General features: G+C 43.5%; 1 protein-coding gene across 2 annotated transcripts in view; it reads left to right on the forward strand.

Moving 5' to 3' along the window:
- The first annotated feature begins 793 nt into the window (after positions 1–793).
- MITF (melanocyte inducing transcription factor) overlaps positions 794–14,423 on the forward strand; it is a 189,699-nt gene continuing 176,069 nt past the window's right edge. For both annotated transcript variants that reach the window (XM_075938575.1, XM_006120017.4), the window contains exon 1: positions 794–1,399. In XM_075938575.1, the coding sequence (XP_075794690.1) occupies positions 1,296–1,399 (104 nt within the window). In that variant the 5' untranslated portion in view covers positions 794–1,295. The remainder of the gene's footprint in view (positions 1,400–14,423) is intronic.

The following is a 14,423-nucleotide window of genomic DNA, read 5'->3' on the forward strand; positions in this document are numbered from 1 at the left end:
GTCTACACTGGCCACTTGAATTTCCACAAAAGCACTGATGATCTCATGTAAGAGTGTCACTGCTTTTGCGGAAATACTATGTTGCTCCCGTTCGGGCAAAAGTCTTTTTCCGGAAGACTTTTGCACAAAAGGGCCAGTGTAGACAGCAGAAATTTATTTTCCGCAAAAAAGCCCCGATCGTGAAAATGGCGATCGGGGCTTTTTTGCGGAAAAGCGCGTCTAGATTGGCCATGGATGCTTTTCCGCAAAAAGTGCTTTTGCGGAAAAGCATCCTGCCAATCTAGACGCGCTTTTCCGAAAATGCTTTTAACGGAAAACTTTTCCGTTAAAAGCATTTCCGGAAAATCATGCCAGTGTAGACGTAGCCCTGGTAAGATGAGAGTTACAGGAGTTGGAGAAAAAAGTCCTCCAGCTCGTCATTATTTTGAAACGAAGGCTTGCTGTGCAGACACGCACTGTGTTATTTCGGAACGTCAGTTATTCCGCACTAACGCTGCTGTGGGGACGTACCCACAGGCCTCCGCCTTGCTTTGGCAGCTCCAGACCCCTCTGCGGCTTTTTCCCCAAGACCTTTTGTGGCATCACCATCCCAGCTGGGCACCCTCGCCTCCCACCCCTTAGCACCCTTGTCTTGTGAGGCAAGGACAACCCCCTCAGGGGTAGGGCTGCCAGACGGTTTCCACAAAACTAGGGGACACACTTGACATGACGTCACAATCGACATTCCATCTGCGTTGGAGAACACCGGACATTTCTATTGTCTCCCTTTGTTTCCCGAAGAGAAAGATCGAATACTGGACTCAAAACCAGACACCTGGCAACCCTACTCAGGGGTCTTTTCCAGGGGCCCCCCAATGCGACCGGGGCACCCCTCCCCATCCAGCGCAGACCACCCCATGGGTCCTGGGGGGTGTCAGTGACTTGGGGGGCCGGTGACTGGGGGGGCAGCACATGGTGATCTCGGGGGCCGTCTTAGGACACTTGGTTTGCCCAGCGCTGAAGGGCTTCGGGGGGACGCGCCCCTGGTCCAGCGGCTGCGGAGCGGCCGGGCTGGGGGGCGCAGACACGTTGCCCGAACGGGGGCTCCCCGCCCCGGCAGCCGCCCGCCGCTTCCTCCTGCCGGGCCTGGCGGGAGTTGTAGTGCGCCGGCCGGGCGGAGGCGGGCAGCCCGGCCCCTTGGCGGACTACAAGTCCCAGGCAGGGCGCGGGGCGGCGGCCGGGGGGCGCTGCGGGCCGCGCACTCGCACACGCCGACGGGGGGGACGCGGCGCCGCTCGCTGCCGGAGTCGGGGACGATGCAGGCGGAGTCGGGGATCGTGCCGGACTTCGAGGTGGGCGAGGAGTTCCACGAGGAGCCCAAGACCTACTATGAGCTGAAGAGCCAGCCCCTGAAAAGCAGGTGGGTCCGGGGGCACTGCCAGGGCAGCGCGGTGCCCCTTCCTCCGCCGCCCGGCTCCCTGCCCTGCCCCCTGGCATGTCCCCCGCTCTCTGCCCCTGCGCCTCCTGGCCTTTGCCCCCGTTCTAGTCTCCCTACCCCTCTCCCTTCCTCTGCCCCATCTCCGTTCCGTTCCCCTGCCTCCTGCCCCCGCTCCTTGCCCCCTTCATCAGTCTCCTGTCTCCTTTCCGTTCCCTTTCCTCTGCCTCCTTCCCCCTTTCCTTTGCCCCCTTCATCAGTCTCCTGTCTCCTTTCCGTTCCCTTTCCTCTGCCTCCTTCCCCCTTTCCTTTGCCCCCTTCATCAGTCTCCTGTCTCCTTTCCTTTGCCCCCTTCATCAGTCTCCTGTCTCCTTTCCATTCCCTTTCCTCTGCCTCCTGCCCCCTTTCCTTTGCCCCCTTCATCAGTCTCCTGTCTCCTTTCCATTCCCTTTCCTCTGCCTCCTGCCTCCTTTCCTTTGCCCCCTTCATCAGTCTCCTGTCTCCTTTCCGTTCCCTTTCCTCTGCCTCCTGCCCCCTTTCCTTTGCCCCCTTCATCAGTCTCCTGTCTCCTTTCCGTTCCCTTTCCTCTGCCTCCTGCCCCCTTTCCTTTGCCCCCTTCATCAGTCTCCTGTCTCCTTTCCGTTCCCTTTCCTCTGCCTCCTTTGCCCCCTCTCCATTCCCCATTCATCAGCTTCCTGCCTCCTTTCGATTCCCCTGCCCTTCTTCCGTCCTTTGCCCCTTTTCCATCCGTCCCCTTCTTTGCCCCTGCTCTTCTGTCATTCTGTCCCTCTTTTATTTCTCCTCTCCTCCCATCCTTCCCTCTGCATCTTTCCTGTCTTCCCTACTTTTAGGAGAGGACCCCTTCCTCCCCCCTGCCCTGGTCCAGATAGGAATGGGGAAAGTCTTTCCCTTTCTCACCCCTGGCAGTGGCACTCTGATGCTGCCTGTGCCCCGAAGCCACAGGGCCTGCCCACGTTTGGGCGCACAGGAGCTGGGGGCAGGAATGCGTAGGCTGTCACTGACACACAGCATGGAACAGTGTGTCAAAGCAGGGGAAATGTTGCAAAGAGCAGCCTGGTAACTTAGGGGCAAAGAGGGTTGGTTGGTGTCACAATCTGAGGAGGCTGTTTGGTATGGGGTGATGGTGGTGGGGGTTTGCCGGTGCTTAAACCATGTCTTTGATTGAAAAAAAATGCTACAGAGGGAATAATAGGGCGGCCATGTGTCTGCTGTTTGTATTCTGTACTGCTGAATCAGCCCATTTGTAAACGTTAAACAAAATATATTGAAAGGCAACATCCTATGCAGTTGGGGACCATAAAAGCAGCCATTTAGTTAGTGTTTCCTGTAATAATAGCAGTTTTGTTTGACGTGTGTTTGGGGGAGTGGGGGGGCCCAAGTTCTGTGTGGTATTATATAAAGGGTATTGTTGGGTATTATCCAGCCTTGGCCAAAGGCTATCGCCGTCCTTCTTGGAGAGGCCCAGACTACAACTAATGCTTGACTGTGCATAAAGACTATAGAAAACAAAGTGAGAGAGACCAGCACCTTTTCATTCAGGGAATGCAGTGCTCTAAATGTGTGACTAAGCTGGATCCGTAGAGTGTTCTGATGAGCTCACCTACATAAAATTGGATTAGTTGTGGAAAAATGAGGGGAAACTCCATCAGGTAAAATCAATGATCACACACAATGATGATGGAGAATAGCTGTTTCTGCTGTTTCAAAATTTGCAATATCTATTTTTGGGGTGTGAAAGCCATCGTGCTAGCTGGATAAATGCTAGCTAGTCAAAAAACCCTTTTTGTATTTTGTAATACACCGTTTCACACTTTTACATGGAAACAGGTGCAGGGCAGAATCTGGGAGTTAATTAATGCTAAATTAAACAAGTGTTGGAATACTTTATGGTTTTGTTGTCATTTTTAGCAGGACCATGATACCTGAAATCAATGAATGAATTAAAAGTTGTGAATTGATATGTCAAGTTCTTGCAGTGGGGTTTAGCACAGTTACCTGCTATATTATACTCTCAATCTGCTGTTATTTAGACAGGTTGCCAGCTTGTTCAGCGTATTTCCAGTCCTCTTAGACTGTATTAGAACATTTGTTTCTTTTGGGAACTGCAGGAAGAAGAAAGCAAATGCATTTAGCAGTTAAAGTCATCTGTGTCTTGTAAGCCCTGCATGTTTTTACTCTGTCAGCAAAGTCGTCTTGTTTCTTCTCTGGACTTTCTTCCAAGGTGCTTTGTCAACAACAAACCTTCCATCCTCATCACAATGCTCCCTAATGAAATGTTTTTGCCATCTGTATCTCACTTATAATAAAACCTGTTGATAGCGTATCTTGTTTTAAGTTGTTTTCAGATTTTAGGCATATGTACCTAATTTAAAAGAGCACACGGTGAATTTGGCAAATATTAAGTAAATTCATCGCAACTTTAGTAAGTCTATAAATATGTTCCCCAGACCTCAAACAGAAGTCAAAGTATATGTTAGATATTGTACTTTGCCCTTCTGGCTTCAGAAAAAAATCAAGCTCTTTCAGATCGGTGAAGGCCCTACTACTAACACCCAAGCTTTCAAATCTGGGGATGCTTAGGGCTTGTGTTCATTGCAGTTAATTTGAGTTGTAACTCAATTATTGCCCTGTCTACACACAATCCCGTAACTCAGTGTGATGATGCTTTTAAATCTTGTTGACTTGCCTGTCAGAGGATACATGCAGTAGCTTGAGTTAGCCTAACATCCTCAACTGCTAATTCATCCACTGTGTGCAGCTTCTGTTATTTTGCAGTGTAGCTGCTTTCAGTTGAGCTAAGCGAACTAGAGAGGAGTGTTCGCTCTGCAGTGAAGTTGTACCTGTCGGGCAAGCACTTTGGCGTAGATCCACTGCAGTCGTAGTGCGTGTGGAGAGAAGTGTTTCTCGTGTAGCTAGAACCCAAACAATGTAGGGAGTCAAAGTTCAATGTCCACACTTTAAATTGCACCTGGAAACTGCGGCCTGTACGGACCTGGTGTTTCTTATGGTCCGTCTTCTTCAGCAATCAAATACCCAGCTGTAGATTCTGGTTGGTTGTCATGAGTTCTGTTCTGTGTGCTTTACAGTAATGTAGTCCATACGAGCAAGGAGACTAGGATCCAGGCCCTCATTTGAGGTGAATGATTGTCACCACCCCATCTTACTCCCCCAGGCACAGATAAAAATCCTTTAGGGATCTAAATGCACCCCTATGTCGTGAAGCTCTGTGAAGCTGAAGTGAGCAAACCTACACAAGAATGATAACCATATTCAGGGTCTTCCTGAAACAAACCAGCATTATTTCCAGCATACCTGCACTGAGCCACAGCCAGCTTGCTGTCACCTGAGTACTTACGTCATCTGAGCCAAGCACCCAGAATGCAAACACAGGCTCTTTTCATGTCCAGAGTAACAGAGCTCGAGTCATCAGATTGCAGTCTGGACCACATCCCCATGTTCCCCAGCAGTTTCATGTCCATATCAAGCAGGAAGAGTCTCTTACACCCACTCTACATCCCTCCAGTAAGAGAGCCCCCTGAGGTAGAATAACAATTCCCTAAACTGCTTAGGATCTTTCTGACAGAAGAGAATAGATACTGTTGCCATTGATGTAACTGGCCCAGCATGTGTAGTCCTTGATTTCTGCAATGTGCTGAGTCCACAGCAGACTGGGCTGAGGCAGGGAGCCCATTTCCTGGTGGACTAAAAGTACAGCCCAGTAGGGTTCACAGCCAGGTTAATGAAACTTAGTGGATGATAGGAACAAGGGCTGCTGATATCATGGGTGGAGACCTGACCTATTTCCATCAATAGAGGGAGAGCAGCCAATGGGATACTGTACTGTTGCTCTACTCGGCTTCTGCTTGAAACTTGGCTTGTGGGTGTCAAGAATATCTGAGAACGACAAGGGTCCGATTCTGTTTTCTTGATCATATTGGTGTAAATCAGGAGTAACTGCCCCTTCCTGGAGCTTCTCAGCCACCATACCCCAAAAGGCATTTGAGGAACCGAGTGGTAATGAGATGATGATAAACATCAGGAGCAGGTTTGTTGAACAAGGATCTACATAGCCACTTGGTTGAGCAGTGCTGGCATGCTGCCTTTCCTTGCTAATCTCCACTAGCAGGACTCAATTTCTTCTGTAATTTTTATTTATTTTTTTTACCAGCAATGAGGGGCACAGAATACTTTCAACCTGTAAGCAATCTGAAGTTCCCCTGGCACAATTGGAGGAGTGAAATAATAATGCTTTTCAGTGAGTCGATTTCAAAGCTTCTGCCAAAGGAGGCATTATCCACATCTTAAAGATGGGGAAACCAAGGCACAGAAAGCGATAAAAATAAAATATCACCCATAACCCACTTCTTGGTTGTTTAGTTTAGCTCAGTAATTGCAATATTGATCTCCCTTCTCAAGAGCCTCCTTTTCTACGGCCTCTTCCACCGAATTCACCTTTTCCCCAGCTTATGACATCTAGTTAATATATCTTTTTTTAATGCACACTCCCATTTGATAATTGGACTAAGATGCATTGATTCCAACCTAAAGTCTTAGGGGAACTCATAAGAACTTAGCCTCCCACAGTGGGAAGTGCTAGACATGTTTTAATGGTTCTCTAGAATTTGCTGTGGTTGATCGTAAGCCTTTGAAAACAAAATAGGTCTTGCATGCCCCAGAGTTTCTGCACAGACACTTTTAAGTGAGAGGGGGAGACCTGGAAGCTGTGAATAAATATGACGAAGATTTTTTTTCATAGCTTTCATTTTATTTATTACTGAGTAGCTACTAAACTACAGAATGCAAGATGAAATCCTGCCCTCGTAGCATATACACAAACCCTGTCAGTGAGCATTACACATGCATTACTGAAAACAGATTTGACCATTTACTGTCACTGGGAGGCTGCGCATTTAAATTGACTCCCTTGGCATGGTAGTCTAAGTTTACTGTTCATACAGAGGTGCTAAGAACAGCAAAAATTGTTTGGGTTGCTCTATTTGCTTCTCCTTTTTCCTCCCAGTTAAAATAAACCCATTTGGCTTGTACCCATTTAATGTAGTAAAGCACTGCAAATTGTCAACTATATTGTAGCTGACCATTTTAATTTTACAAAAACTGCAGTCAGCAAGAATTACAAGCTAATTTTATTTACCATTTATGCTACTGCACTGCTGATCTTTTTCAGCTTAAATTTAATATCCCATGAATGACTCTGCCATGAAAGTTGTATTTTAAATAGAAAAATTTAATAGAAACTGTGTGCATGATACTTTTAAAAAAGAAGCTTATGGTTATTTTATTAGTAATAACTTTGACATGTAATTTGTAACATCACTGAAGTAGTTTCTACAAAACTCATTGCTCTAGATATTCAAGGCTATATATACGATTTAGTCCTATATATTTCACTAATGCAAATCAGTATCGCGTATATAGCCAGCACTCAAATCTTCACTTGTTTTATGTCATCGTGTGCTGATCTAAGTGTTGGCAGTTGGTGACTGGTTACATTAATTTTCCTTCTCTTAGAAGACCATATATTAACAAGGATAGTAACTAATGGGGAAAAAAATGGGTGCATAAGCTTTTTTGCAGAGAATACTAAGTCTCAGACCAAACTGGACTGTTATAAAGTTCTTTACCATTCCTATAATCAGCTCCAGTTTTGTAAAATCATTTTGCAGTGTGATTTAGATATAAACTCTATTATATTAGTATTTTCAATATTGTGTTTATTCTTTTTTCAGATTACTGCTATTTATGGAATTTATTCAAATGTTTTATATTATCATTGAGTTCTGCAGTGCAGTTTGTTCAGACTGTTTATATCTGTTCCAGTTGTGCAAGAAGTGGAAAATATCCTTTATTTAGAACAAGTCACATGTGCTTACATCCAGGAGCAGTCTCAGTGTTGAAAAAAAATGTATCTTAGAGGAACAAATTTAAAACAGTTTCTGAAAGATTTTTTCCTTCTCTAAAAGATAAACATTAACATAGTTTTAACAACAAGAAAATATAGCAACTGAGTAAGTATAGTAAAACACCCAGGGTGAGATTTTGAAAGCACTGAACATTGGAGTAACTGGTCGTATTGATCTTAATGGGAGTGGAGTTATGCCAGTACTATGTATCTTTGCAGATCCATCCCATAACATTTTTGTGAGTGAATAAACTATCTGCTGTGTGTTGCTGTGTTCTTATAATTTTTTATGGAAATGTATTTTTGAATATGCATAACTAAAATGTTTTATGCAAATTGGAGCAAGTAACCTATCCTTTGTAGAACTTGTAATCCCCCTGAATGTGCATATTCTGTTTGTGTGCCTGTATCATTCTTGTATATGAAGCTAGACTTATGAAGTATAAGCCCATTTATATAACTAGATGTGCTAATGAAGGCCATTAGCAGTGCTCAAGGAACTGCATGGCCCGGTGCTCAAGGCGATGATCTGTGAATAGTCTTGTTTTTCCTGTAAGCCTGCATTGCTTTTGGTTCTGCAAAGACAGGTGACTATGCCACCTGGTGCTGGAATCAATCTTGAATTTTATACTTTTCCACAGGGGTGGGGAGAATGGATCAAAGACTATCTACCCTGGGGAAATTCTAGAACAGGAATGGAAAGCAAACGATGGTCTTCAGCTGGCTTCACAGACTGCACCCCACCCCGAGAGGATACATGAAAACACTTGAAACAAAAAGAACTCTAAGGACAGGGGTGGAGAGAAGCCAGTAGACCCAGGTCAGAAAAAAAATCAGCTCTGGTCTGAGAAGTACTTTACCTGAAATAAGAACTAGGGTGAGAAATTATGATTTGTATCAACTTTTCTTAGTGTATTAGGATTTGCGGGTGTGTTTTATTTTACTTTAGCTTAATAACGTACTTTGATCTGTGTCTTGTCACTTGCACCCACTTTATATCTAATAAAAACACTTTTGTTTATTATCAAGTCTAGTTGTATATAATTATCGGGGTGGGGAGGGAACAGCAGCTGTGCATATCTTTCATCGATAAAGGGAGTGAACATCTTACGAGCTCATTCTGTATAAACTTTCTGCAGCGAGACAGATTTATTTGGGGTTTTGGTCCCATTGGGGCCATGCACCAGTGTGCTGTGTCATGTTGCTGTGACTGAGCCTTCCCAAAGCTGAGCTTTTCAGCCAGTGTTGCCTTGCTGGGGGCTGTTACTCCAATTCTTGTTCTTTGCTGGGGGAGATCAGAGCTTGTAGCTCAGCAGGACAGGGTGGTGGGGCACCCCACAGAGCAGGCAGGTAGCCTCCGTGGTTTAATCAACCCACCAGGTGACAGCCTTAAGGGAATTTCTATGACCCAACCCATCACATGATGTTTATACTACATCTCAAATTCACATTACTAAGGAGAGAACCCTAGCTACAGATAATTGCATGAAATATTACTTTTGTTATGTAAACCCAACAAAATAAATGTACTCTAATACTACTACTACTAATAATAATAACAATATAGTGCCTAGTTTTATATAGTGCTTTTCATCAGTAGATCTCAAAATGATTTACAAAGATGAGTGATTGTAATTGGGATATGAAAATGTGGCGGAAAATAAATATTCAAAATATTTCCTGTATAGAGAGCTGATGGTGACACTTCTGTTTAAGTTGCCTAATATTTTCCATTGTCAAAGATTCCTGGCCTTCTTTCTGAGAAACTCTCAGACCTCCATTGTTTGTTGCAGCCCTTGATATTTGGCAGGGGGAACACCTTTGGGATACTAAAGTGCCTTTTCTTTTTCCCGTGAAATTCTATTCAGATTTTTCCATGATGTAACTCTTAAAGATCAACATTTCATTTCTCTTACTTGCATTTCTCAGGCAGCCTGCCAAATTAGTGACAAAATATTTTAAGAACAGGCTGATACCCCAGAGCTAGTAGGAGAGAGAATCGGGCAGGGCTTTATATTATGTAAGATAGAGTCTTTAATTAATGTCCACATCCTGGTTCCCTCTCTCCCCCTCCTCCCCCGCCCAGATACTAATAACTTGCACAGAATCTTAAATTTTCATAAAACCCCCTCAACCAAACAAACATTCCCCTGATAAGAATCTGGTCTGATGTATCAGAAAGTTTCTATTACTCTTCCTTGCCTCTATTTGGATTCCAATCAAGTAGCAGCAACATGAAATCGACCAGATTCTAGTCGATTTCACAGCAGCCAAGGGGCTTTTGCCCAGAGTCTTGACAATGTCTAAAGCTGCTGAGGAAGATCTGAGTGGAAGCAATGGCACTACAGCTGTTTGCGTATTGCAGAGTGCATCAGTTTATGTTCACTCACATTATAGAAGGTCATGTTCACCACCCATGGGGGGATGAAATTTTTTTAAATTTTTTGTTTATATTTGACGTATAAATATGGCTTCTCATCAGACGCTCCTGTAATTAAAACTTTAATAGGGAAAAGGTTAGAGACTTGTAGAGCACCTCTGTTCAAAATATACTTGCTCTCTGGATGTGAATAATAGAGAGAGAAAGCTATAGGTTTTGAATAGGACAGTTTAAATATAACTTTTTGGGGGGAAATGCTACGTTTGTCGCTGCATTTCAGAGCAAAATTTTGGAAAAAAAATGAGCCAGTTTTTCATTTATTTTTTTTAAATACCAAAACACTGGATTTGCATGTTCATTGACGACAGACATTTTAATTACTAGTTTGACATTTCAATGCTAGAAAGAACATTAGAACTTGTCTAGAGCTCCCCATCAGCACCTTGTCCATAGGTGGTGCTTTTTCCTACTTTAGATTTTAACACGCTTTAACATGCAAAGTAATGGCTTTACTCATTTATCTTTGTTGATTTAAACTCATGCTGACTAAAGTATTTTTGCCAGAATAAAGCTGAATGTTGTAACAGAAGTAACTGTACACTGAAACCTGTCACCTTACATTATATTATTATTCTACTTGATTATTGACTTTTTCTTTCTTACTGGTTAACATGGTAAAACCAGAATGATTACAGGGCAATAAATACCATGCATACTCTTGTGGTTTCCATTTTATATTTGAAGTATAGGAGCAATGCAAGTAAACTGAAAACATTTTGTTTTGCTCTGCTGTGTATTCATAGCGTACTATTGCTTGGTTTGCATATATCCATGGGTTACTGAGCTAAGCATCTGGTTTGAAATATGTAGACTCTCTGGAATCAAAGAAGAGATCCTGGCAGAGTCAGTGCAGCCTGTCATCCTTTTCTGGTAGTTAAAATGAGTGGTTTGCAATTTACTGTTAGCAGGTCTTTCAGACAACTCCCTGAGGGTGCGTCTACACTGCAACACTATTTCGGGATACTTGAGTATTCCAAATAGCTATCCTGCATCCTCACAGCAAGCCTGTTATTTCAAAATATAACAGGCTCGCTGCTCTGATGTCCCTGTAAACCTCATTCCACGATACGTTAGAGACATTTTGGAATAGCGGATTATTTTGAAATTTGGCACTGTGCCAAATTATGGAATAAGCTATTTTGAAATAAGATGGAAACAAGATACACAATTTGCAAGACCAGATGTAGCTTATTTTGAGCTACGGTGCAGAGTAGATGCACCCTAAAAGACTGACAGCATATCTGCATTGGGAAAGCATTAAAGATTCCAAGGGGCCTTTTGTCTGTGTCCGTGGCCAGATTTTCACCTTTTGCCTCACACCAATGTTGTGAAGGATTCTCCACCCAAAAGTGTGTGCATGGAGAAGTGATTCTTTTACATGTACAGACCCAGTCCTGTGAAGAAGTTCAGGACCATAAATTGGTCATTGAGTCCTAGAGACATAATTGAATCAGATTTTGCGCTTATAAATTCCTCTCCTTTTCAGAACATTTTAGGATCCTTTTGGGTGAAAGGCTCTATTCTGCTAAGGAGAGATGTATCCTCAGTCTAAACTTTGTTCCTTTTACTGTAATAGTACTGCTAGGTGTGTGAACTAATATTAGAACATTCTCATGTGTAATGCTAGATGCCACAGGAGTTCAGCTGCCCTTTAATATCTTCACTAACCAGCTTTAATAGCTTGTTATCTCTAGTTTGTTATTGCCATAAATGGTGTCTTTACTGTGTAACTTGTTCTCATATTTGTATCTTTCCAACCATCTTTCTGACAAAGATTCAAGATGGAGTCCAGTAGTTTGTATTTGTCTTAATTGATAACTAATTATACAGAAACAGTCTATAGAACTTTTTACCACATCGCAAGCTGCCACTGTGACAGGTCGAGGGACAGAAATGTGTTGCTGCCTGATCAAATTACTTTTTCAAGCATGAACCAACAGGAATGGGTGAGATTGTTACATTTAACACAGTGTAAAGGAAAATAGAAGTTTACTATAGGAGTTCGCATTAGTATTTTAATACAGCTTAAATCTCTGAACTGACACTCTCTGGTCTGGCAACATCCAGGGTCCAGCATGATTTTAGTTTGCCAGATGTCCACTTATCATGGATACAGGCTCTGTATCAGAGGCATCAAGGCTGGGAGGAGGTAGGAGCTGGTGTTGAGGTAGCGTCACAGGGGGGATGCTGCTGCAAAGCAACCCCTGTCTGCGGTGGCCCGGGCTGGTCACAAACCCAGGCTGCTCCCAGCTCCCCGCTGGTATCTCCCTGTGGTCAAGGCATAAGCCGGGACTGAGCAATTCCGGTTAGGTCCCAGCTCGTGCCAGGCCTGGGAACTATCCCCGCTGTGGCTCTGCATTTTAAATGTAATAATAGCCGGAGGGCTCTTACTACATTTACAATGCAAAGCTGCAGCAGGAGCAGATTCTGCACCTGGTGCGTGTTGGGACACAGCGCCTTCCCTTACCGACTAATCATGTAGTAGATACAAATTGCATCGACTATTCGATTAGCCAGTTACCTGCCTCTTAACATCCTTATCTCCTGCAGTCCCAAAGTTTGTTTATGGCCACTAGTCCTGCCTCTGTGTTCTGTGCTGTATTTAGCACTACTTTACCCCTAAATGTCTTCTAGGAGTCCAGCAAGCAGTGGAAGTGTTGGTAATGCTGCTAGAGGATACTGACCTTCCGTGGTTTGGCGAATCATAGAATCATAGAATACTAGGACTGGAAGGGACCTCGAGGGGTCATCGAGTCCAGTCCCCTGCCCTCATGGCAGGACCAAATACTGTCTAGACCATCCCTGATAGACATTTATCTAACCTATTCTTAAATATCTCCAGAGGTGGGGATTCCACAACCTCCCTGGGCAATTTATTGCAGTGTTTGACTACCCTGACAGTTAGGAACTTTTTCCTAATGTCCAACCTAAACCTCCCTTGCTGCAGTTTAAGCCCCTTACTTCTTGTTCATCTTGGCCTCTGAGGATAGAACAAGTTTTCTCCCTCCTCCTTATGACACCCTCTGGTTCAGCACAGGTCAGGTCCCAAGAGTGTCAGACTAGAGAGGTTCAACCTATACTGCAATTAGCAGCCTTTAACAGTAAGATTTTTTTTTAAAACCCAATTCCTATCAAGAATTTGCCTGTAAGGTATAACCAGACAGTAGGACAAAGATGGGTTCATGTAAGTATATACTGTAATATGTTATGCTGGGAAAATAACATGGAGGAAAAACCCAAACACCCCAGGAGGTGGAGGGGCAGGGGAGTATCAAACACAGTGTGGCACTATGGGTTGGATACAATTTAAAGGGTCGAACCTGCAACTCGTATTCCACATAAATAGTCTTTGCTCACATGAACAGTCACGTTCAAGTCAATGCGACTGTTCTCTGAGCAGGGACTGCTGGATCCCATCTCAGTTTTGAAAAGCCTTTCATAATATCCGTGAGCCAGGTTATCAGTCTGCTCTGGTGACTCAACATAGCTGCAAACTTGGTTTAACCAGCTAGTTAGGTTGGCTGTATGGGTACTTTGCACAGCTGTGATAATGCAAATCAGCCAGAACATGCTGGGGAATCTGGCTCTGTTACCAATCACTCCAGAGAATTAAACCGAATAACAGAGCTAATTAATGGAACTGGGAGAAAGAAATAAAGAGATATGGACCAGGAAGAAAGCTCATATCGGGCCAAATGTTCAAAGGCACCTGTAGTGACCCTTAACTTGTATATATGCAAAGGTGCATGCACAATTTTTGTTGGCCCAGTCTCACTTTCACAAAGAATGATAGTTTATACGCACAGAAATCCTATTTAAATGTGTCGATTTAGGGAAATGGGCCTTACATGTGCAAATGCAGCATTTTTATGTGCAGGGAAATCTTTGACAAACTCTGTCAGGCTTCTGTTTGTCTTGACGTCATTCAAGGACACGTCTGTTTTAGTCTTTGATGGCTGCCAAGGTGTCATGCGTATCACTAGGGATTAGTTAAAAATCTTGTCTATTTAGGTGTCAATCTATCAAAACTCACCTGTCAGACTTGGGATGGTGAGGCAGCTTTTACCTGGTCATCTATACTGATCCACATTGCTACGTAAACAACAAGGAGACTTGGGGCATGTTAAAGACTAACAACTTTATTAGGGCAATGTTTCCCCATTTTATTTGGCCATGGAACCCTTTTAAACTTGAAAGAATTTTGCGGAATCCCTAATAACAATCTTGCACATGGAGCTGAAAAAGTAGACCACACATAAATAAGGAGAATAATAAACAATTGCTAAACAAGGTAATGAGATCGACGTTTAGTTTAACTGCACATATTTAAAAACAAAAATCACATTTAACGTGTACAAAATGTTAACAGTGGTATATAACAGGCGATCGCACAACTGACTGCGTGCACAGCACTGAGTAGTCATATCATCGTCCCCGCTCTCTGGCTAAGCTGGCATTACACAGGGACACTTATCGTGGCAAACACAAATGAAAATTGTTTTCAATAAAATTCATAAATGCTTAAATATTTATTCGTTTTGTATATCATAAAACGTCGTTGTAATGGAATTTTCTCACAAAACCCTTATTTTCACTTGCGGAATCCCGGGGTTCTGCAGAGCACCATT

This window comes from Pelodiscus sinensis, chromosome 11, assembly GCF_049634645.1.
Source record: "Pelodiscus sinensis isolate JC-2024 chromosome 11, ASM4963464v1, whole genome shotgun sequence".
Classification (NCBI taxonomy): Eukaryota; Metazoa; Chordata; order Testudines; family Trionychidae; genus Pelodiscus; species Pelodiscus sinensis.